Source organism: Temnothorax nylanderi, unplaced genomic scaffold (genome assembly GCF_030848795.1).
Source record: "Temnothorax nylanderi isolate EJ_2023f unplaced genomic scaffold, tnyl_v1.0 TNYL_tig0044_pilon, whole genome shotgun sequence".
Taxonomy (NCBI): Eukaryota; Metazoa; Arthropoda; class Insecta; order Hymenoptera; family Formicidae; genus Temnothorax; species Temnothorax nylanderi.
Genome location: NW_027249106.1, coordinates 1062836 through 1084130, shown reverse-complemented (window position 1 = coordinate 1084130; position 21295 = coordinate 1062836). Strand labels below are relative to the sequence as shown.

Sequence of the window (21295 nt, the reverse complement as noted above, 5' to 3'; positions counted from 1 at the left end):
ACCAATCACATTCAATTGCTACTTTGCGCTTAGCTAAACAGAGGTTCGGCAAAACGCAGCCATTCTTTTGGGATGACTGATCAAGCTCCGATTAACTTAATCGGTAATTAACTTGTTAATTTATACTGATAAAAAAATAGTATTACACAAAGTAGTATTACTTAATTGTGAATAGAATGTGGATAAAATTATTTTTTGTATTAATTTTTGTTTAATGTATGAAAGAAGATTAGAGACAATTAGACAACGAATTACACAATCGGAAATTATGCTTTAAACATTAGGTGCATCCAGGAGCACGACCGCTCACCGAGTTGCTAAGTAGCAATAGAACGTAATTGGTTCTTTCCTTTGGATCCAACCAATCACACTTAATTGTGACTTCCGCTCAGTGAACTGCAAAGTAACAATAAAATGTGATTGGTTTTTACCTTTGGAGCCAACCAATCACACTTAATTGCTACTTAAAAATATTGAATCATATGAATTTAGAGGGGTGCTGACAATTCTGCCGATTAAATTAAGCTAATCAATTTAAATTAATCAGAGTTGATTAAAATAATCTTTAGTCTGTTTTTAATTTTGTTTAATTTATTTGTCTTTCTTCAAAGTCAAAGTATACAATCAGCATACAATCGTTTCATTTTAAATAGTTCAAGTTGCGAATGTGGAAATAGAAATGGAAATAGACACAATACAGAAATTTTTCAAATTTAAATTACATATTTTTTAAAATGATTTTATATTGTCCTTTTATGTAAAAACTACGTATATAAAGTATTTCTTGTGTGAATTTTGCTTAGAATAGATCCGGGAATAATATTAAACGACACAGGTTAGATATAGGCTAAGTTGACGATCTAATTAAATTACCATTATTAACAATAAGTCGAAAATATTATTAGATATTTTAAATACCAACTAAATAACACTAATGATCATGAATAATCTGAACTTTCTTTGCAATAAACATTCAAATTATACGCCCGATTTTCACAAGTGAAAGATATTTCAGTCGCCATTTTGTTTTCTGATATATGGTCTCCTGACGCCATTTTATTTAACCATTTCATCATTTAATACGCAGTCGTTGCTGCAGGCTGCAGAGTGCAGGTAAGTCTTATATATATTTCACTATTTACTCAACAAAAACTACTAAATCTTTAACTTGATTGTGTCGATAGTATAGTAAACGATTAATTTTATATATACGTTCATGGTTCATGATTCACATTTGATACTCGATGTAATCATACGACATGCTATTTTCATGTTAGGTAAGTAACATTTTGTTTATTTGTATTTAGATAACCATATTATATTCAAGATTACAGCGAAATAAGGTATATAGAAAGTATTTACTTATCTAACTTAATTTTAGCTACGTGACATAACCTATACAACTTCAACCTAACCTAACTTAACCTAAATGCGATCTTCAAATTTTCACTTCCAGATTATATCACCTTGATATGTGTTACTTTCTATAACTTCAAAGGCATTTCTTCTTCCAAAAGCGTTTGATTACATTAATCCCTTTTCTCTCTTTGTAAAATTATTTTGCTATCTTCAACAATGTGCTATTCTCTTCTTTTTTTCTTTGCGAACAATAATGATCTCTGTCTTTATGGGGACCTAGGATCAATGTACCATTAGTTTTTAGTAACAACGGCATTTTTTTATTACATGCCATTTTTAAGATTGGATAACTTCTATCGCAAAAATAACAATTCATCTTATTTCAAAAGTATATGTACATAGTGATGTATGTACAAGTTGCTGTTTGTTAGCCACATAATTGTTTCCGCTTGACTAGTCGCTTCGCAGGCTTGAAGGCGCTCAATGCTTTCCATTTATTAATGTATAATCTCCGAAATTCTCGACTTGAAATAATTCAAGTCGACGTACATACTTAAGTACCACTAAAAATCATAATGTGAATGGAAGCATGTTGATAAGCTGTTCGGTTAGAATTAAGAATACAGACTATACAGAGGACTGACCAGGACTGACTAGCTCTGCTCGTATAAGGGCCAATTTCACCAACTACGGTTAGCTTAGCCGACGGTTAAAGTTAACAGGATTGACCAATAGAAATGAATCCACCCTGCTAACTTTAACCGTCGGTTAAGCTAACCGTGGTTGGTGAAATTGGCTCTAAGAGTTGCCTTCTCCGCATTCCTTCTTTTTTTTTTCATCTCTCTCTATGAGATACACGTGTTTTACTTTAGACACGAGAAAAGAATGCGCTTTTTGTTGCATTCTCATGCGCTCGAAACAAAGCGATAGCGGTAATTATTATTCTAGCTTTATTTTTGCAAGTTTAATCACAAACTTTACAAAACTGCGACGTGATACGTGATAGAATAATTTGGTACACGTGGGATCGTGTTCAGCGCGTAAAAGAACCAAGGGAAACGATTACTTATACCTTCGTTCTCGTGCGTCCTTTCGTTGAGCAGTATAATCGCTCAAGCTTCTTCTTCTTCTTCTTCCGCTTATTGGCACTTAAGTTCCGTTAAATCGCTCAAGCTAATAGAGAAGAAAAATCGCATTCGCGCGCGCAGGCGCGAATGTGAGTGTATGCGTGCACGAGGGGTTTTTCTTTCCCCTAAAATTTTTCAAGCAGGACGCAGGCGCACCGGCGAATACATGAAACTGCTTAGTGCTCCTGCTCATTGCTCCGGTATCGCGCTACCTTTTGTTCTTGATTCTTCCTCGGCGTTCCTCCTGCGTTTATCGCCGCCGTGAACGTTCCGGGGATCCCAATGTCGAGAATCGTCCGGTAGAAATCGCGTCCGGTCCTCGGTGGTGAACGTTCTCGCCAAGGTTCTCGCCGAAGCAACCCCCGCGACGACGCACGTAGCTTCCTCGGCGCGGTGAGCGGTGAAGCGCGCGCGTTGGCGTGACGTGCTTCGCCATCTTGAGTCTACCGTGTCTCGGGCGCAGAGTGCACAGACTGCACAGTGCAGTGTGCACACATATCGCAGTTGAAGAGAGAAGGGGACTCCTCCTGTCAATCGACGGAACCCCGTTTGTCGCCCTGTCGCGGCTGCGTTCGCGCGGTCTCACGCGCGCGCGACTTCACATTCACAGTGGGACTTGACTCGTGCGATCATCCGCGGAGCCGGGGCCGGGGAGTTAATCGACTCTCGATAAGGGCGCGAGTGCCGCGTGCTCGACCGCTCGACCGCTCGACGGTGATCGACGATCCCCGGGATCCCCCCAGTCGGGGAGACTTGGCTTACCTTGGTTACCTCCGCGCCATTCTTCTCAACTCGGGTCGGTCAACAACGACGTTGAACTTTACGAGGGAGAGAGAGAGAGAGAGAGAGCGATTCGGGAGACGAGATCCCGGGAGAAGAGGGTTCAGGGAACGACATCGACAACAAGTTTCATGTTCCAAAAATGGCCCTCGCGTTCGCGCGCGACGTGACGGATACGTGACAAGTGTCGCGCGAGGTCGCGTCGCGTCGTGAAACTTCGCCCCCAACGTCCAAGTCGCTCTCCGCCCTCCGGTTTCGGTTCCTACTTCCTAGTACGTCGTTAGTGCGACGACGGGGATTTTTAGCGGATAAGCGCAGGAGACGGTCCGCAGCGAGGAGAGAAGATAGATAAACACGAGTGATCGCGGTCGTGCCATCGTGCTATGCCACCGTCTGACTACTGTGACTACTGACTCGGCAGTTGGGAAGTCGGGAGTGCCGGAACTTCCTGGAATGCCACGATGTGCCGTGATTGAGTTTTGAGCCCAGCACAAGCTCGCGGATAGCTCGGAATCGCCAGGAGAAGAAAGGTATACCCGGATTGCGCACGGCCACGTTCTGCGGTTGTTTTGGCATTTTCACGCTGGAATTTGTTGTCATCGTAAGTCATCGTTGCTCCCATACTCCCGTCGCACGACGGGCGACGTGTCCCTCTAGCTTGAGCGAATAGAGAACGCCTCTCGCAGTCTCGCATCTCAACGAGACGCGCACTACGTGATAAAATGTCACTCGTCCAGACCCGCCCCCCGAGAGACGATCCCCGTGTAAGAGATTGTCGTATGTATGTACGTCGCTCTCGAAAGTCCAATTCTTGCGGAACGTCCGAGTTAAATAAATACAATGATTCGGGCACACTTATGGTCTTATAGTCGAAATATTGATCTGCACAAGGACTTTACGACTTTGGCGTAAACGACTTAACGAAATGGCTCAACGGGGTAAAAGGTCACTAACCTGTACGAAATTCCGCAGGGCCTCTAATTCGGCGGATGTATTTTAAATGGGGAATAAAATCGAGGACTTCGGAGGTATGAAGCTCTCGACGATGCAAGAGAACGGTAGAAATGAGGTAAGGGAATCTGGGAATCGAGTTTCGAACGATGCGATCATGATGGACAATGCTACTAATGATAAGTATGGAGAAGACAACAGCACCTTAGAGAGGGAGGAAGGTTCTATGGTGTCCAATCTTCCTCTTCTGTTCGCTAACGGTTATCCCACGTCCCTGGAGAAAATTACTATGGTACATTAATTATACTATTTGTACATTTTTTTTGTTTTATGATATATATAATTGCTTTTGTAATCGCACAAAATATTTTGTAATCCGAGAAGCTGTGTCCCAGGATAAATAAAACTATATTGCGCTATGTTACAAGCTACATTTTGTTTGTGAATCATTATGTCAACGAATACTATTCCACAGGCGCAACTGGAACGCTTTGTATTGTTTATGGTCCATTGTTCATTGGGCCATGACACCACTAAGGTTATCAATAAGCCTGAGTGGTGGCCTCAAGACGTTAAATTCTCAAGTCCGCTAACGAGACCTAAGAAGCTCAACGATGTAAGCAACCACTAAATGATATGTCTCCGTCTGTGAGGCATTGCGTAACCAGCCAATCAAGTCCTGCCTTTCGAAAAGTGCTGATCCAAAAATATCATTTTAGAACTGGATGGCAAACCTAAAGAAATTGGTTTTCCGATGTTACACGTATCACAGAAGCGAATATCTGTTGCGTTTTTGTTCCTATCTAGCGCAGTATCCTCACGATGAATTAGAATACGTTAATAATTGGGATTCGACGACTAGTCTGTATCACAAAAGTACAGGAAAGCTACTAGTAACATTTCGTAATGAAAATATGGTGTGTACAATATGCGTGTATACATATACGTATACGTATACGTTTTGCTGATGTACTGACGTAGAATAGTCTGACAAATACTCCTAGTTGTTTGCTCACTCCCCTTGATTTAATAAATGAAAAAAACTTTCTTCGCCTACAGCATTATGACAGAAAAAATGATAGCCCCCGAAGAACATTGTTATCTCATAATGCATCTTCGTCGGGCAGTGGAAACAAAGCGAGACAAGCCCCCATGATGGTTCAACCACCATGTGACGATATCTATCTTTGTGACAATTGCGATGCTGAATTTGTAGGCCTCGCAAATATGAAGGTATTAATATTAGGTGTATTGTGATTCATTCTCTGCCGAAACTAAAACCAATATGCCATAAACGATATTTAACTAATATTTTCCTTTTGCACGATTATCTAGGAGCATGAAAAAATATGCTGCGAACAAGAACATGGTGGTGGTAGTGGCTCGCGTTCGTCCACCCCAGACTTGTCTATGGTCGAACCTGAGCTACAACAGGATCAATTTCTGGAATACTTCCAGTTACAATCGAGTAAGACTGAATCTAAATCGTCCGGTGTGAAAAAGGCGAGTGCTCCTGATGGTAGTATCGTTAGACGAACATCTGGACGTGTTAGGAGTTCTCTTAACTTCACGAGATTCGCTACTATCCCATTCTCGTCGCCTGCCGGCATAATGCTAACAAAGAAATCTAAGGCAATGACTGAGGAAACGCAGCAAGAACGATTAGATAGAATAGAGAGGCATGTCATCGCGCCAATATTGAGCGATTCATCTAGACCAAGATGGCTGGACACAGAAGTAGATAACGATAGATGGATAGTGACGTACAAACAAAATCGGGATAAACTGACTGACCATTATGTACATCAATATAAATTTGTGAATTCCTGTAAGAGCAAACCAAGTATGTATTTTACTTTACGTTTTGATATAATTTTTGCTAGACATAGACATAAAAGTTATCACTAAAAAAATTAGAAAGAAAATATTAGAGTACTGAATATAGAGTATTGAAATAGGAATCTTTTTATATTCTTTGTTCTGTTTCTCTAACTCTTTATACTACTCCTTTTTGCATAGAGCGATGCATTTTCCTTTTTGCATTGCTCTATGCAAGTAGGAGAAACAAAGAATACGCATGTTTGACTATACTCTTATAAATAGAGGAATAAAGATAGGACTGTACATTTTATTAAAAATAGTATTACATTAAATCTATTGGAGATTTTAGGAAGATTATATAATTTATATTTTCTCTTCAGTGCTGAGCATACAGTCGCAATTGCTCTACGCCACATGTCGACCTATTTACGTTGTTCTTACCCGACTGAGTGAGAAGCAAATTGATGAATTGAAAAAGGACCCCTCAAAATATCAGTGTCCTCAGAAGAGCATCAATGTGCGGAAAGTTTTATTAATGAGAAAAGCAGGACCGGCTTGCAAAACGAAATCGAGAAAGACAGCTCACGCGCGAAAGGCATCTGTGTCTTCGAAACGAAAAGCACCGCTGGAGGATGACGTAGATCCGACCGTTGAAGAAGAAGACAACATTAATACGTCAACTAAAGAAGCTTTAGTCGCGCTCGCTGCTGTAAAATCATTTATGGATAATTCAGAAGTTACGAAACCAGCCAAAGAGAAAAAATGTCCATCACGCACGATAATGTTGATCGATCTCTGTTCGTCCGATGAAGAAGAAAATGATTCGAGTACTCGCGATGAGAACAGAGATCCCATGAGTACCGCGGAGTCATCGATCGCAAAGTCTTTCTTGCGAAAACTGTCGCCGAAACAAACTTTACGTGAGACCCTGCATTTACCCCGCACACTCATCGACAGACTGGTTATTGAATAGCGTATTAAACGAAGATAACAGGAATAAATATCGACTGTTAATATTTGGAAAAAAAAGATGCGTATGCTTTTCTCCGATTTTAGCACCGTAAATACTAAATCAATGTACAGTAAGTTATTACTTATTATTTTATAGGCGATGACTTACAATTTGTACATGTGTTACGTTTCTTATATTTATTATCCTAATTATTGATACAATAGTTGAATTTACATTAGGTTATCATAAGACTGTTATAATTTCGCGACTTTATCTAAAAAAATTGTATCACGAATAGAACGGATCGATCGGATCGATGTAGTTTGAACTGATTTTGGAGTGTCTCCTATTATGTATAAAAGAAGTTGATGGGATAATAAGAATTGAGATAAAAGAAAAGTAAGAGAGAAAGTACGGTAAAAGAATACACTGGAATGTTACATAATACTTTTAAATAATAAGCAATTAAAATTGATTTTTCAACTATGATTATGCAATGAGTCATAGCAGTGATTTAATGCATCATTAAATGTACATTGTTGTGTTAGGTTTCCAAATATGTGCACGTAGGAGATGATGAATAGTTAACTTTAATTGCTTTTTATTTACAAATTCCTGCATCTTCAATATTTGAATAGTTATTTTATCTCGATTGTTATGTTACATTCTTTTAAACTTAATAGGGAATACTCCCTAACCTATCATGTATATGATAGGTAAGGAATGCGCAGTTTGTTATCTTGTGAAAATCTACTATTATAGTATTAATATAAGTTTTTATTCATGTATATAAATGGATAATTTAAGTAGAAATATGTAAGCATACAGTACGGAGCAAGTTATGTGAATGCACTACTTATTATGGCAAATATTACAAAATTTTAGAGTATCATTGGTTAAAAATTAAAAAAAAAATTTTTTGTTTCGTATACAGATCCATTTTCTGCTAGGAAAGAAGTTCAGAGAGATTTTTGTCTCACCGTAATGCGATAATCCCATATAAGTAAAAGAAAATTTTCCATCTGTTTATTAAAAAATTGTTTATTATTCATGGGAAATACGTGAATATATTTATTCGCAAGAGAAATACAGTTCATATGTTTAGAATACATACGTTCGTTTACAACTTATTCTTGTTTTTTCTTTGTTCCGAATATCTTTCCTAAGAAAAAGGAGAACAGTTTACCTTTCCAGTCCTTTTCGATGCGTTTCAAAACCAGTCGCTTCGTGGAAATGTTGTGAAGTGGGCCGAATGCTAACGCGACAGCTGTACAGGCAAGGCATATAACATTGTAAGGCATACTGAAGTCAGGAGTCGGAAGACTAATAAGCAAGGACTCTGTCCGTAATTGTACTAGATAATCATCCCTCGAAGCGTTAAAACTGTAAGTTTAATCATCGATAATTACTTCAATTGTCGCCTATTCTGCTTATAACAACGGAAAAATAACAATTGGTAAAAGAGAGATATTTGCTAAACTATATATAAACGAACCTTGAAGTAATTGTACTTCCATCGAGCGGAAGAGCGGTGTAATTTCTAGCTATGGGTAATAAGGCTGTAACTATAGCTGGTCCCATGTAAAAACCGTGATTAGCGTCCGGCGGATATTCCTGCCATTTGAGGAATAAGTAATCCATATCGATAGTGACTTTCGTTACTGAGTGTGGTGGCAGGCGCAGGATTAATTCTAAATAGTACGGACTTTTCCTCTCCCTTCCAGGTAAATAACGTTGCGCCACTGTAATAATACCATAAAATGTACTGACGTTTAACCATGTTGTAGAGTTTTCATAATAATAAATACTTCTTTTGTAAATTTTAATGATCGCCTAAATCGTACACGTTTCATAATAGTGAATAAATTTATTAGCAACTACGTTTACATTATTTTACATGTATTACTTTGTGTTTTCTTACATGGACGAACTTGTTGCTCATTCCAGGTTATCGTAATGGAATGTAAGTAAACCAGCAGGTACCACGGAATATTTTCCAATAAGATTACATCTAACGCCTGCCAGTGATTGTTATACAGTTTAGTTACTAAACTGCCTCTTTCTTGGCCATATCCTAAAGAATCACGTAATTGTATATGAATTTATTACTATGTGGATATATAACATTGATTAATAAATTCAACCTTTTAAATTATTTTTCAAATTATGCATTAGGAATATATGATATATATGTATAACAAAGTGGATTTATTTATAAAAGCCTTCTATAGAACATACCGATAATATATCTATTCGCGTAGAGGATTGAAGGATAATTTATAGCGTTACTCTTTGGTGCGCTATGTACAGCAGCGATATTAAATATTCCTCTGCTGCTATGAGCCCTGATATCATATACCGCTATTTTATTTTGTTGTCCACCACGCAAGCTAACAACTTTTGCACTTGGCGGTGGCGTTAATTCATATATGTGATTCGTATTGTTGCCCGATATATCCACATAAATATTACTTAATGTTGCAAGCGGACATGCGCCTTTAAGACCCATTCCAAAAAATTTTCGTATTGACCAATCCTGTGCGAATCGGAGACGTGAATAATCGGCGAGTATTATAATTTGTAATACAATGACTTCATATTGATCGACTTACCTGATTTGTATCTGCCATTGTATCGTATATCAAGGAAACGGTTTGTCGCAGTTCTAAAGATGGCCTTGTGCAAGCTGCATCGCGACATATTGACCGAAAATGTATTCCAATGGAGTGGTAATTTGTATTGTGAATATGCGCAGAATTTAACAACGTAGCCAGACCTCTCTAGAAGAAAAATCAGAACTTTGACTAGGCAATGAATCAATTTACTTCTAGCAATATGGGAAGCAATGTGCGAGTACCTTGGAGTTGCAAGGCAACAATTTTTTAAATGGCGTTAGATTCTCGGTACAAACTATCTCCCTTGGTAACGATGAATAACGCAAGTGACTAGAATTCACTGGTCCATCCGTGACACCAGTGGGACGGAAGGTAAACTCTGGCGACATACTATTGGAGGCGTCAACAAAGTTCAGAGATGCACAGAGTAATCCGGCTAAGGCGTTTGTGAGACCTTTCCATTCATCGTCTATGCTAGAAAAGAAAACTCACACGTTACATATTACTATGTTTTTATAACTTTGTTTCTTACTTGATGAAATTTGTAACACAAGTAATCAAATTTATGTTTGACAATTCAGGCTTCAGCGAGATATCAAAAAAAATTCAAGTCGTGATTACTGATCTCATATTCAATCACCTTATAATATAACTTTTGATATTTATCGTTTGTATAAAAAAAAAGTATAAAACTTCAGGACTATTTCTCACTTTGTTATATCCCTGTTAAACCAGGCAGTTACTTCAGCACCAGGTCCAGCGTCGTAGAAAGGATAACCCCATTTTTGATAATTCCATAAGCCGTCCGTTAAAGTAACATGCAGCTCATCAACATTATGACGGCCTATGATCTCACCCAATCCCCTTGGAAAAAGATGCGAATGTTGAACTAGAATTATTATCATTTGTTAATCACAAATATCTCAAGCTTGTTCCGCAAAAAATAATTTTAATTACTGAAATTATTATCTACTTCTTATAGGAGTAATATAATAGCATATAGGATCTTTTTATAAAAGATTATATTAGAGAAAAATTAAGTATTAAATATTAGTTATTGTCATTTTTTTTATCATTAAATAAATATTAAGTATGTAGAAAAAAATAATAGTACAAATTTGTCGAATACCAACGTGTTTCTACATGGTTCGCTGTCTCCCATATCGTAGTAAATTGAAAGTAGGCATAGACGTGATTACTCGACAGAGGCTTCAGCATTAATTCCTCGTCAAAGAAGTCGTTATACGCATTATTAATATTATTACACGTCCCGATACCAATCAGGCCGGCAAGCAATACGAGTACGTGCGAGGTTACCATGACGCTTTGAGGTTAGGTCGCGTCGACTAACTGCTCACTTGAATCTTGAATCAATGGCTGCGTTCAGCCGATACTCCGCTGCGACAATCTCGGAGCACAATCTCGTAATTGAGGAGGGTACGCCGGTTTACGTTTCGTTACTTGGCCTACACTATGATTCAAAATATTTCCGCAATCCTAATATGGCTGCGTTCGGAAACGTCACCCGGGTACACACGGGTATACTCCCTTCTCCTTCTAACTCGCTGAGATAGAAAGAGAAGGGAGTATACTCGTGTGCACTCGGGTGACGTTTCCGAACGCAGCCTATATTTGATCCGGAGCGATTTAACGAGAGGAACAAACGTAACATACCGGAAGACGTCTATATCCCATTCGGAAGAGGCGAACGTTTTTGTATGGGTAAGAAAATCGATTTTAATATAATCTCTATATCCTACATTAAGATATTAATACATATTTCTTCAGTTCTTCTTCATCAACATAATATAGACTACATACACTTATATATTTTGTAGCCGAGAAATTCGGACTTGTTCAAACGAGGTTAGTCCTGCTTATAATATTGAGTAAATACAAGATGACACGGTGCGAGAAAACTTCGATACCAGTAAAAATTGATCCAAGAGGACCCATGACAGTGCCATTAAACAATGTATTATATCTCAAGGTCCAGAAAATTAACCCTTTAGCGGGCTGTGTACATAATTATGTACAGTCAAAAAAGAAAACTAAAAAAAATAAAAAAACTAAAAGAAAGTAAAAAACTTTCATCAGGGACGATCGGGATCGATGTGTGGCCCCTAAAGGGTTAATACTAATGTTATTTAGAACAAAATACGTTTTTAGTTAAAATAAATATACAATTATCCTTTTACTTTAAGGACGCAATCAGTGTTTTGATAAGAAATCTGTATGATTAAATATAAAAATTAATAGAAGAGTGCCCAGAAGATGATGAAGCAAGACAAAGAAATGCTAATCCTAAACCTTTGCCAGTTTCGCCAAGAAGGGGAATGATGATAGAAGAACCAGAGCCGGTAGTTACAGGAATGCAAACACGTAATGCAGAGAAATCGGAAGGAGAAAGCATACCTTTTACTAAGAAAAAATTAGAAGAACCGCCGTTTATTGAATACATAGTCCATGCAGAAATACACAATAATTCAATAAATCAGATAAATAATAATTAATCTTTAGAAATGCACAATGATTCAATAAATCAGATAAATAATACTGAATCTTCACCTTTCGAATCGTCAAACATTATAAATAACACTCAAAACGAAACACTTGAAATAGAAACATCCTTAGAAAACATTAACAACAATGACATGAATTCTTTAATTAGCGACAATGAAAATATAAATACTTTAAATTCACAAATAACTGTACCATCTAATCTTTTAGAAATACTAAATAGTTTAACAGGAGATTGTGAAAATTATGAGATTTATCAAAATAAGCCTACGCATGTAAATTATTGCGAGGACCACACGAAAATTACAGAGGAAAGAACCAACGACGACAAACCGAAAGACGACCAGGAAGATCAAGTTACTGACGATGGCGACTCCGAGGAAGAAGAGGAGGTAGAACGAAGTGAGGAAGAAGGAGACAGCGACAGTGAAGAAGATATAGACACAACATTCAATGAACTTACGATTACAGACGAGACCTTGGACAGAACTGAAAAACAAATAATAACGCGAGGACAAAAATACAGTATAATAAATAGTCGTGATCAAATATTTATGAGAAGAGAACATTATTTATATTTCCTAACCGCAAATGGTAAACCTACTATTCGATTGAAAAACCGATTAATTAAACTTTCCGCGAAACACAATATATATAAACCAATTATATTTACCGCATGTTGTTCCGCCGGCGCCTGATGCCTCTCCCTGGCCTCCACCTCCTCTCAGGCTGCTCGGGATGTCCCTCGTGTTCCCTCGATGCGAAGCAACGTTGCTCCTTCCCGCGTGGACATTTTCTGTAACATAAAAATAATCGAATCGATTAAATACGTGTCACGCGAATCGAACATCTTATTCGTTATTCAGAGTAATATTATATTTTAAATTACTTCTTCGAAAAAGGTTTCTACGTTAGAATCAACTTGAATCAAATTTTTCAAAATATTTCTTTTTACTAATTTAAATTCCGAAACACGGTTTAATGTAAGAACTGAATAAGCACAAAGAGGGATTCTATATCTTAAAAAAAAATAAAAAGTAACACTTACCAGAAGTGTTGGTACGCCGATGCCCGATGCCTATCCTAGGCCTCCTCCTCCTCTCAGAGTGCTCGGAATGTCAGCTACGCAGGATTCCCTCGCTGCTCCGATGTCACCTTCTGCGTCGTTATTTTCTGAAACATTCAAATGAACGATTCGATTAAGTAAAGACAGAAGAGATAGAAAATTTTTGGACATAAGTGACATAGTACGTGAAAATCAATTACACTCACCACTTTCTTTCATGCTGTTCCGGCCGCAAAATCCACCCCCACCTCCGGGTCAGATAGGAGTCTCGAGCCACATTGAGACTCGTGGCAATGCAGTGTGACTTCATCCCTTAAGCAAGAAAAATCAAGAAGCATTTCAGCTATATTGCATTAATTTTACAACGTTTTTGCAATATAGTCAAAATGTTTCTTGACTTTTCTCGCTTAATGGAAATGTAATTGCTGAAAGGAATTAAAAATTATTCCCTACCTGCGTTTTAACTAGGTCCCTTTTTTTTTTTTTTTTTTTTTACGTGGTGGAAATCTTCCATCACTGGAATCCCCACGACGTCCTGGAGGCAACCCGTCAGCAGTGGCAACCAGTCACGGTGGCTGTGCCACCGATCGGGGAGCACCACTGGTCGGGGAGTGCCTCCATTCTTCCGGGGTTTGAGTGACCAGTGACCCCCCTTTCGGGAGGAAGACTCCCCCTTCCCCGGGGCGGGGCGGGGGGAGTGCCGGATTCTGCGGAGAGCAGAACATTAAAGTTCCGCCATTTCCCCGCAGCCTACCGGCTAAAACCACCACGAGTGACCCTAACAGAGGATTTATTTATTACACGCTCACTGCTGAGAAAAGCGTGATGTCGCCGAAGGCAGACAGGGGGAGGATTTATTTGTTACACGCTCACTGCTGAGAAAAGCGTGATGTCGCCGAAGGCAGACAGGGGGAGGATTTATTTGTTACACGCTCACTGCTGAGAAAAGCGTGATGTCGCCGAAGGCAGACAGGAGGAGGATTTATTTTTTACACGCTCACTACTGGAGAAAAGCGTGATGTCGCCGAAGGCAGACGGAGGAGGATTTATTTTTTACACGCTCACTACTGGAGAAAAGCGTGATGTCGCCGAAGGCAGACAGGAGGAGGATTTATTTTTTACACGCTCACTACTGGAGAAAAGCGTGATGTCGCCGAAGGCAGACAGGAGGAGGATTTATTTTTTACACGCTCACTACTGGAGAAAAGCGTGATGTCGCCGAAGGCAGACAGGAGGAGGATTTACTTTTTACACGCTCACTACTGGAGAAAAGCGTGATGTCGCCGAAGGCAGACAGGAGGAGGATTTATTTTTTACACGCTCACTACTGGAGAAAAGCGTGATGTCGCCGAAGGCAGACAGGAGGAGGATTTACTTTTTACACGCTCACTACTGGAGAAAAGCGTGATGTCGCCGAAGGCAGACAGGAGGAGGATTTACTTTTTACACGCTCACTACTGGAGAAAAGCGTGATGTCGCCGAAGGCGGACAGGAGGAGGATTTACTTTTTACACGCTCACTACTGGAGAAAAGCGTGATGTCGCCGAAGGCGGACAGGAGGAGGATTTACTTTTTACACGCTCACTACTGGAGAAAAGCGTGATGTCGCCGAAGGCGGACAGGAGGAGGATTTACTTTTTACACGCTCACTACTGGAGAAAAGCGTGATGTCGCCGAAGGCGGACAGGAGGAGGATTTACTTTTTACACGCTCACTACTGGAGAAAAGCGTGATGTCGCCGAAGGCGGACAGGAGGAGGATTTACTTTTTACACGCTCACTACTGGAGAAAAGCGTGATGTCGCCGAAGGCGGACAGGAGGAGGATTTACTTTTTACACGCTCACTACTGGAGAAAAGCGTGATGTCGCCGAAGGCGGACAGGAGGAGGATTTACTTTTTACACGCTCACTACTGGAGAAAAGCGTGATGTCGCCGAAGGCGGACAGGAGGAGGATTTACTTTTTACACGCTCACTACTGGAGAAAAGCGTGATGTCGCCGAAGGCGGACAGGAGGAGGATTTACTTTTTACACGCTCACTACTGGAGAAAAGCGTGATGTCGCCGAAGGCGGACAGGAGGAGGATTTACTTTTTACACGCTCACTACTGGAGAAAAGCGTGATGTCGCCGAAGGCGGACAGGAGGAGGATTTACTTTTTACACGCTCACTACTGGAGAAAAGCGTGATGTCGCCGAAGGCGGACAGGAGGAGGATTTACTTTTTACACGCTCACTACTGGAGAAAAGCGTGATGTCGCCGAAGGCGGACAGGAGGAGGATTTACTTTTTACACGCTCACTACTGGAGAAAAGCGTGATGTCGCCGAAGGCGGACAGGAGGAGGATTTACTTTTTACACGCTCACTACTGGAGAAAAGCGTGATGTCGCCGAAGGCGGACAGGAGGAGGATTTACTTTTTACACGCTCACTACTGGAGAAAAGCGTGATGTCGCCGAAGGCGGACAGGAGGAGGATTTACTTTTTACACGCTCACTACTGGAGAAAAGCGTGATGTCGCCGAAGGCGGACAGGAGGAGGATTTACTTTTTACACGCTCACTACTGGAGAAAAGCGTGATGTCGCCGAAGGCGGACAGGAGGAGGATTTACTTTTTACACGCTCACTACTGGAGAAAAGCGTGATGTCGCCGAAGGCGGACAGGAGGAGGATTTACTTTTTACACGCTCACTACTGGAGAAAAGCGTGATGTCGCCGAAGGCGGACAGGAGGAGGATTTACTTTTTACACGCTCACTACTGGAGAAAAGCGTGATGTCGCCGAAGGCGGACAGGAGGAGGATTTACTTTTTACACGCTCACTACTGGAGAAAAGCGTGATGTCGCCGAAGGCGGACAGGAGGAGGATTTACTTTTTACACGCTCACTACTGGAGAAAAGCGTGATGTCGCCGAAGGCGGACAGGAGGAGGATTTACTTTTTACACGCTCACTACTGGAGAAAAGCGTGATGTCGCCGAAGGCGGACAGGAGGAGGATTTACTTTTTACACGCTCACTACTGGAGAAAAGCGTGATGTCGCCGAAGGCGGACAGGAGGAGGATTTACTTTTTACACGCTCACTACTGGAGAAAAGCGTGATGTCGCCGAAGGCGGACAGGAGGAGGATTTACTTTTTACACGCTCACTACTGGAGAAAAGCGTGATGTCGCCGAAGGCGGACAGGAGGAGGATTTACTTTTTACACGCTCACTACTGGAGAAAAGCGTGATGTCGCCGAAGGCGGACAGGAGGAGGATTTACTTTTTACACGCTCACTACTGGAGAAAAGCGTGATGTCGCCGAAGGCGGACAGGAGGAGGATTTACTTTTTACACGCTCACTACTGGAGAAAAGCGTGATGTCGCCGAAGGCGGACAGGAGGAGGATTTACTTTTTACACGCTCACTACTGGAGAAAAGCGTGATGTCGCCGAAGGCGGACAGGAGGAGGATTTACTTTTTACACGCTCACTACTGGAGAAAAGCGTGATGTCGCCGAAGGCGGACAGGAGGAGGATTTACTTTTTACACGCTCACTACTGGAGAAAAGCGTGATGTCGCCGAAGGCGGACAGGAGGAGGATTTACTTTTTACACGCTCACTACTGGAGAAAAGCGTGATGTCGCCGAAGGCGGACAGGAGGAGGATTTACTTTTTACACGCTCACTACTGGAGAAAAGCGTGATGTCGCCGAAGGCGGACAGGAGGAGGATTTACTTTTTACACGCTCACTACTGGAGAAAAGCGTGATGTCGCCGAAGGCGGACAGGAGGAGGATTTACTTTTTACACGCTCACTACTGGAGAAAAGCGTGATGTCGCCGAAGGCGGACAGGAGGAGGATTTACTTTTTACACGCTCACTACTGGAGAAAAGCGTGATGTCGCCGAAGGCGGACAGGAGGAGGATTTACTTTTTACACGCTCACTACTGGAGAAAAGCGTGATGTCGCCGAAGGCGGACAGGAGGAGGATTTACTTTTTACACGCTCACTACTGGAGAAAAGCGTGATGTCGCCGAAGGCGGACAGGAGGAGGATTTACTTTTTACACGCTCACTACTGGAGAAAAGCGTGATGTCGCCGAAGGCGGACAGGAGGAGGATTTACTTTTTACACGCTCACTACTGGAGAAAAGCGTGATGTCGCCGAAGGCGGACAGGAGGAGGATTTACTTTTTACACGCTCACTACTGGAGAAAAGCGTGATGTCGCCGAAGGCGGACAGGAGGAGGATTTACTTTTTACACGCTCACTACTGGAGAAAAGCGTGATGTCGCCGAAGGCGGACAGGAGGAGGATTTACTTTTTACACGCTCACTACTGGAGAAAAGCGTGATGTCGCCGAAGGCGGACAGGAGGAGGATTTACTTTTTACACGCTCACTACTGGAGAAAAGCGTGATGTCGCCGAAGGCGGACAGGAGGAGGATTTACTTTTTACACGCTCACTACTGGAGAAAAGCGTGATGTCGCCGAAGGCGGACAGGAGGAGGATTTACTTTTTACACGCTCACTACTGGAGAAAAGCGTGATGTCGCCGAAGGCGGACAGGAGGAGGATTTACTTTTTACACGCTCACTACTGGAGAAAAGCGTGATGTCGCCGAAGGCGGACAGGAGGAGGATTTACTTTTTACACGCTCACTACTGGAGAAAAGCGTGATGTCGCCGAAGGCGGACAGGAGGAGGATTTACTTTTTACACGCTCACTACTGGAGAAAAGCGTGATGTCGCCGAAGGCGGACAGGAGGAGGATTTACTTTTTACACGCTCACTACTGGAGAAAAGCGTGATGTCGCCGAAGGCGGACAGGAGGAGGATTTACTTTTTACACGCTCACTACTGGAGAAAAGCGTGATGTCGCCGAAGGCGGACAGGAGGAGGATTTACTTTTTACACGCTCACTACTGGAGAAAAGCGTGATGTCGCCGAAGGCGGACAGGAGGAGGATTTACTTTTTACACGCTCACTACTGGAGAAAAGCGTGATGTCGCCGAAGGCGGACAGGAGGAGGATTTACTTTTTACACGCTCACTACTGGAGAAAAGCGTGATGTCGCCGAAGGCGGACAGGAGGAGGATTTACTTTTTACACGCTCACTACTGGAGAAAAGCGTGATGTCGCCGAAGGCGGACAGGAGGAGGATTTACTTTTTACACGCTCACTACTGGAGAAAAGCGTGATGTCGCCGAAGGCGGACAGGAGGAGGATTTACTTTTTACACGCTCACTACTGGAGAAAAGCGTGATGTCGCCGAAGGCGGACAGGAGGAGGATTTACTTTTTACACGCTCACTACTGGAGAAAAGCGTGATGTCGCCGAAGGCGGACAGGAGGAGGATTTACTTTTTACACGCTCACTACTGGAGAAAAGCGTGATGTCGCCGAAGGCGGACAGGAGGAGGATTTACTTTTTACACGCTCACTACTGGAGAAAAGCGTGATGTCGCCGAAGGCGGACAGGAGGAGGATTTACTTTTTACACGCTCACTACTGGAGAAAAGCGTGATGTCGCCGAAGGCGGACAGGAGGAGGATTTACTTTTTACACGCTCACTACTGGAGAAAAGCGTGATGTCGCCGAAGGCGGACAGGAGGAGGATTTACTTTTTACACGCTCACTACTGGAGAAAAGCGTGATGTCGCCGAAGGCGGACAGGAGGAGGATTTACTTTTTACACGCTCACTACTGGAGAAAAGCGTGATGTCGCCGAAGGCGGACAGGAGGAGGATTTACTTTTTACACGCTCACTACTGGAGAAAAGCGTGATGTCGCCGAAGGCGGACAGGAGGAGGATTTATTTTCGTCGTCGCACGATCGGACTTCCGGTTCGTGGATTCGGGTTCCGCCGGTCGGATCGACTCGAAACTCGGCTGGGTGACTCACTTTGACCATCCTGACGCGTTCCTAGCGCGGCTTCGCGATCGGACTTACGGCTTGCGGTTTCGGGTTCCGCCGGTCGGATCGACTCGATACTCGGCTGGGTGACTTCCTTTCACCATCCTGACGCGTTCCTAGCGCGGCTTCGCGATCGGACTTCCGGTTCGCGGATTCGGGTTCCGCCGGTCGGATCGACTCGAAACTCGGCTGGGTGACTCACTTTCACCTCCCTGACGCGTTCCTAGCGCGGCTTCGCGATCGGCCCTACGGTTCGCGAATTCGGGTTCCGCCGGTCGGATCGACTCGAAACTCGGCTGGGTGACTCACTTTCACCTCCCTGACGCGTTCCTAGCGCGGCTTCGCGATCGGCCCTTCCGGTTCGCGAATTCGGGTTCCGCCGGTCGGATCGACTCGAAACTCGGCTGGGTGACTCACTTTCACCTCCCTGACGCGTTCCTAGCGCGGCTTCGCGATCGGCCCTACGGTTCGCGAATTCGGGTTCCGCCGGTCGGATCGACTCGAAACTCGGCTGGGTGACTCACTTTCACCATCCCTGACGCGTTCCTAGCGCGGCTTCGCGATCGGCCCTACGGTTCGCGAATTCGGGTTCCGCCGGTCGGATCGACTCGAAACTCGGCTGGGTGACTCACTTTGACCTCCCTGACGCGTTCCTAGCGCGGCTTCGAGATCGGCCCTCCGGTTCGCGAATTCGGGTTCCGCCGGTCGGATCGACCCGAAACTCGGCTGGGTGACTCACTTTGACCATCCTGACGCGTTCCTAGCGCGGCTTCGCGATCGGACTTCCGGTTCGCGAATTCGGGTTCCGCCGGTCGGATCGACTCGAAACTCGGCTGGGTGTCTCACTTTCACCATCCTGACGCGTTCCTAGCGCGGCTTCGCGATCGGCCCTCCGGTTCGCGGATTCGGGTTCCGCCGGTCGGATCGACTCGAAACTCGGCTGGGTGACTCACTTTCACCATCCTGACGCGTTCCTAGCGCGGCTTCGGGATCGGCCCTCCGGTTCGCGAATTCGGGTTCCGCCGGTCGGATCGTCTCGATACTCGGCTGGGTGACTCACTTTCACCTCCCTGACGCGTTCCTAGCGCGGCTTCGAGATCGGCCTTCCGGTTCGCGAATTCGGGTTCCGCCGGTCGGATCGACTCGAAACTCGGCTGGGTGACTCACTTCCACCTCCCTGACGCGTTCCTAGCGCGGCTTCGAGATCGGACCTCCGGTTCGCGAATTCGGGTTCCGCCGGTCGGATCGTCTCGAAACTCGGCTGGGTGACTCCCTTTCACCTCCCTGACGCGTTCCTAGCGCGGCTTCGCGATCGGACTTCCGGTTCGCGGATTCGGGTTCCGCCGGTCGGATCGACTCGAAACTCGTCTGGGTGTCTCACTTTCACCATCCTGACGCGTTCCTAGCGCGGTTTCGCGATCGGCCCTCCGGTTTGCGGATTCCGCTTCCGCCGGTCGGATCGACTCGATACTCGGCTGGGTGACTCTCTTTCACCATCCTGACGCGTTCCTAGCGCGGCTTCGCGATCGGACTTCCGGTTCGCGGATTCCGCTTCCGCCGGTCGGATCGACTCGAAACTCGGCTGGGTGACTCACTTTCACCTCCCTTACGCGTTCCTAGCGCCGCTTCGCGATCGGCCCTCCGGTTCGCGAATTCGGGTTCCGCCGGTCGGATCGTCTCGATACTCAGCTGGGTGACTCACTTTGACCATCCTGACGCGTTCCTAGAGCGGCTTCGCAATCGGACTTCCGGTTCGCGGATTCGAGTTCCGCCGGTCGGATCGTCTTGATACTCGGCTGGGTGATTCACTTTGACCATCCTGACGCGTTCCTAGCGCGGCTTCGCGATCGGCCCTACGGTTTGCGAATTCGGGTTCCGCCGGTCGGATCGACTCGAAACTCGGCTGGGTGATTCACTTTCACCACCCTGACGCGTTCCTAGAGCGGCTTCGCGATCGGCCCCCCCGTTTGCAAATTCGGGTTCTGCCGGTCGGATCGACTCGAAACTCGGCTGGGATACTCACTTTCACCTCCCTGACGCGTTCCTAGAGCGGCTTCGCGATCCGACTTTCGGTTCGCGGATTCGAGTTCCGCCGGTCGGATCGACTCGAAACTCGGCTGAGTGACTCCCTTTTACCTCCCTGACGCGTTCCTAGCGCGGCTTCGCGATCGGCCCTCCGGTTCGCGAATTCGGGTTCCGCCGGTCGGATCGA

At 43.8% G+C, this 21295-nt stretch overlaps 2 protein-coding genes and 1 long non-coding RNA gene across 5 annotated transcripts; 2 read left to right on the top strand and 1 right to left on the bottom strand.

Annotated features, from left to right (window-relative positions):
* Positions 1-2633: 2633 nt before the first annotated feature.
* Ova (ovaries absent) lies at positions 2634-8816 on the top strand. Its single transcript, XM_071704856.1, has 7 exons — positions 2634-3796; positions 4239-4509; positions 4693-4833; positions 4937-5134; positions 5277-5450; positions 5553-6060; positions 6419-8816. The coding sequence occupies exons 2-7, from the start codon at positions 4267-4269 to the stop codon at positions 7009-7011; spliced, it is 1857 nt and encodes a 618-aa protein (XP_071560957.1). The 5' UTR covers positions 2634-3796; positions 4239-4266; the 3' UTR covers positions 7012-8816.
* Positions 7173-11143, bottom strand: Pig-t (phosphatidylinositol glycan anchor biosynthesis class T). Its single transcript, XM_071704857.1, has 8 exons — positions 10739-11143; positions 10317-10494; positions 9848-10079; positions 9603-9770; positions 9229-9526; positions 8912-9064; positions 8486-8732; positions 7173-8373 (listed from the first exon to the last, which is right to left on the bottom strand). The coding sequence occupies exons 1-8, from the start codon at positions 10923-10925 to the stop codon at positions 8118-8120; spliced, it is 1719 nt and encodes a 572-aa protein (XP_071560958.1). The 5' UTR covers positions 10926-11143; the 3' UTR covers positions 7173-8117.
* Positions 11136-12676, top strand: LOC139771802 (uncharacterized). Of its 3 annotated transcripts, XR_011717990.1 has the most exons (3): positions 11169-11327; positions 11444-11580; positions 11810-12676. It is a non-coding gene; the product is annotated as an uncharacterized lncRNA (long non-coding RNA). The 3 variants fall into 3 exon arrangements; XR_011717988.1 differs by having other exon boundaries at positions 11136-11327; positions 11444-12676; XR_011717989.1 differs by having other exon boundaries at positions 11136-11327; positions 11394-12676.
* Positions 12677-21295: the final 8619 nt, after the last annotated feature.

Excerpts from the sequence above, each read along its gene's own strand:
- Pig-t (XM_071704857.1), bottom strand. The coding sequence starts at position 10,925 with ATGGTAACCTCGCACGTACTCGTATTGCTTGCCGGCCTGATTGGTATC. Across the intron at positions 10,080-10,316 it reads TTTAACAGGGATATAACAAA|CATAGACGATGAATGGAAAG; the intron begins GTGAGAAATAGT and ends TTTCTTTTCTAG. Across the intron at positions 8,374-8,485 it reads GGAAGTACAATTACTTCAAG|TTTTAACGCTTCGAGGGATG; the intron begins GTTCGTTTATAT and ends TTAAACTTACAG.
- Ova (XM_071704856.1), top strand. The coding sequence starts at position 4,267 with ATGGGGAATAAAATCGAGGACTTCGGAGGTATGAAGCTCTCGACGATG. Across the intron at positions 4,834-4,936 it reads GACCTAAGAAGCTCAACGAT|AACTGGATGGCAAACCTAAA; the intron begins GTAAGCAACCAC and ends ATATCATTTTAG. Across the intron at positions 5,135-5,276 it reads CATTTCGTAATGAAAATATG|CATTATGACAGAAAAAATGA; the intron begins GTGTGTACAATA and ends CTTCGCCTACAG.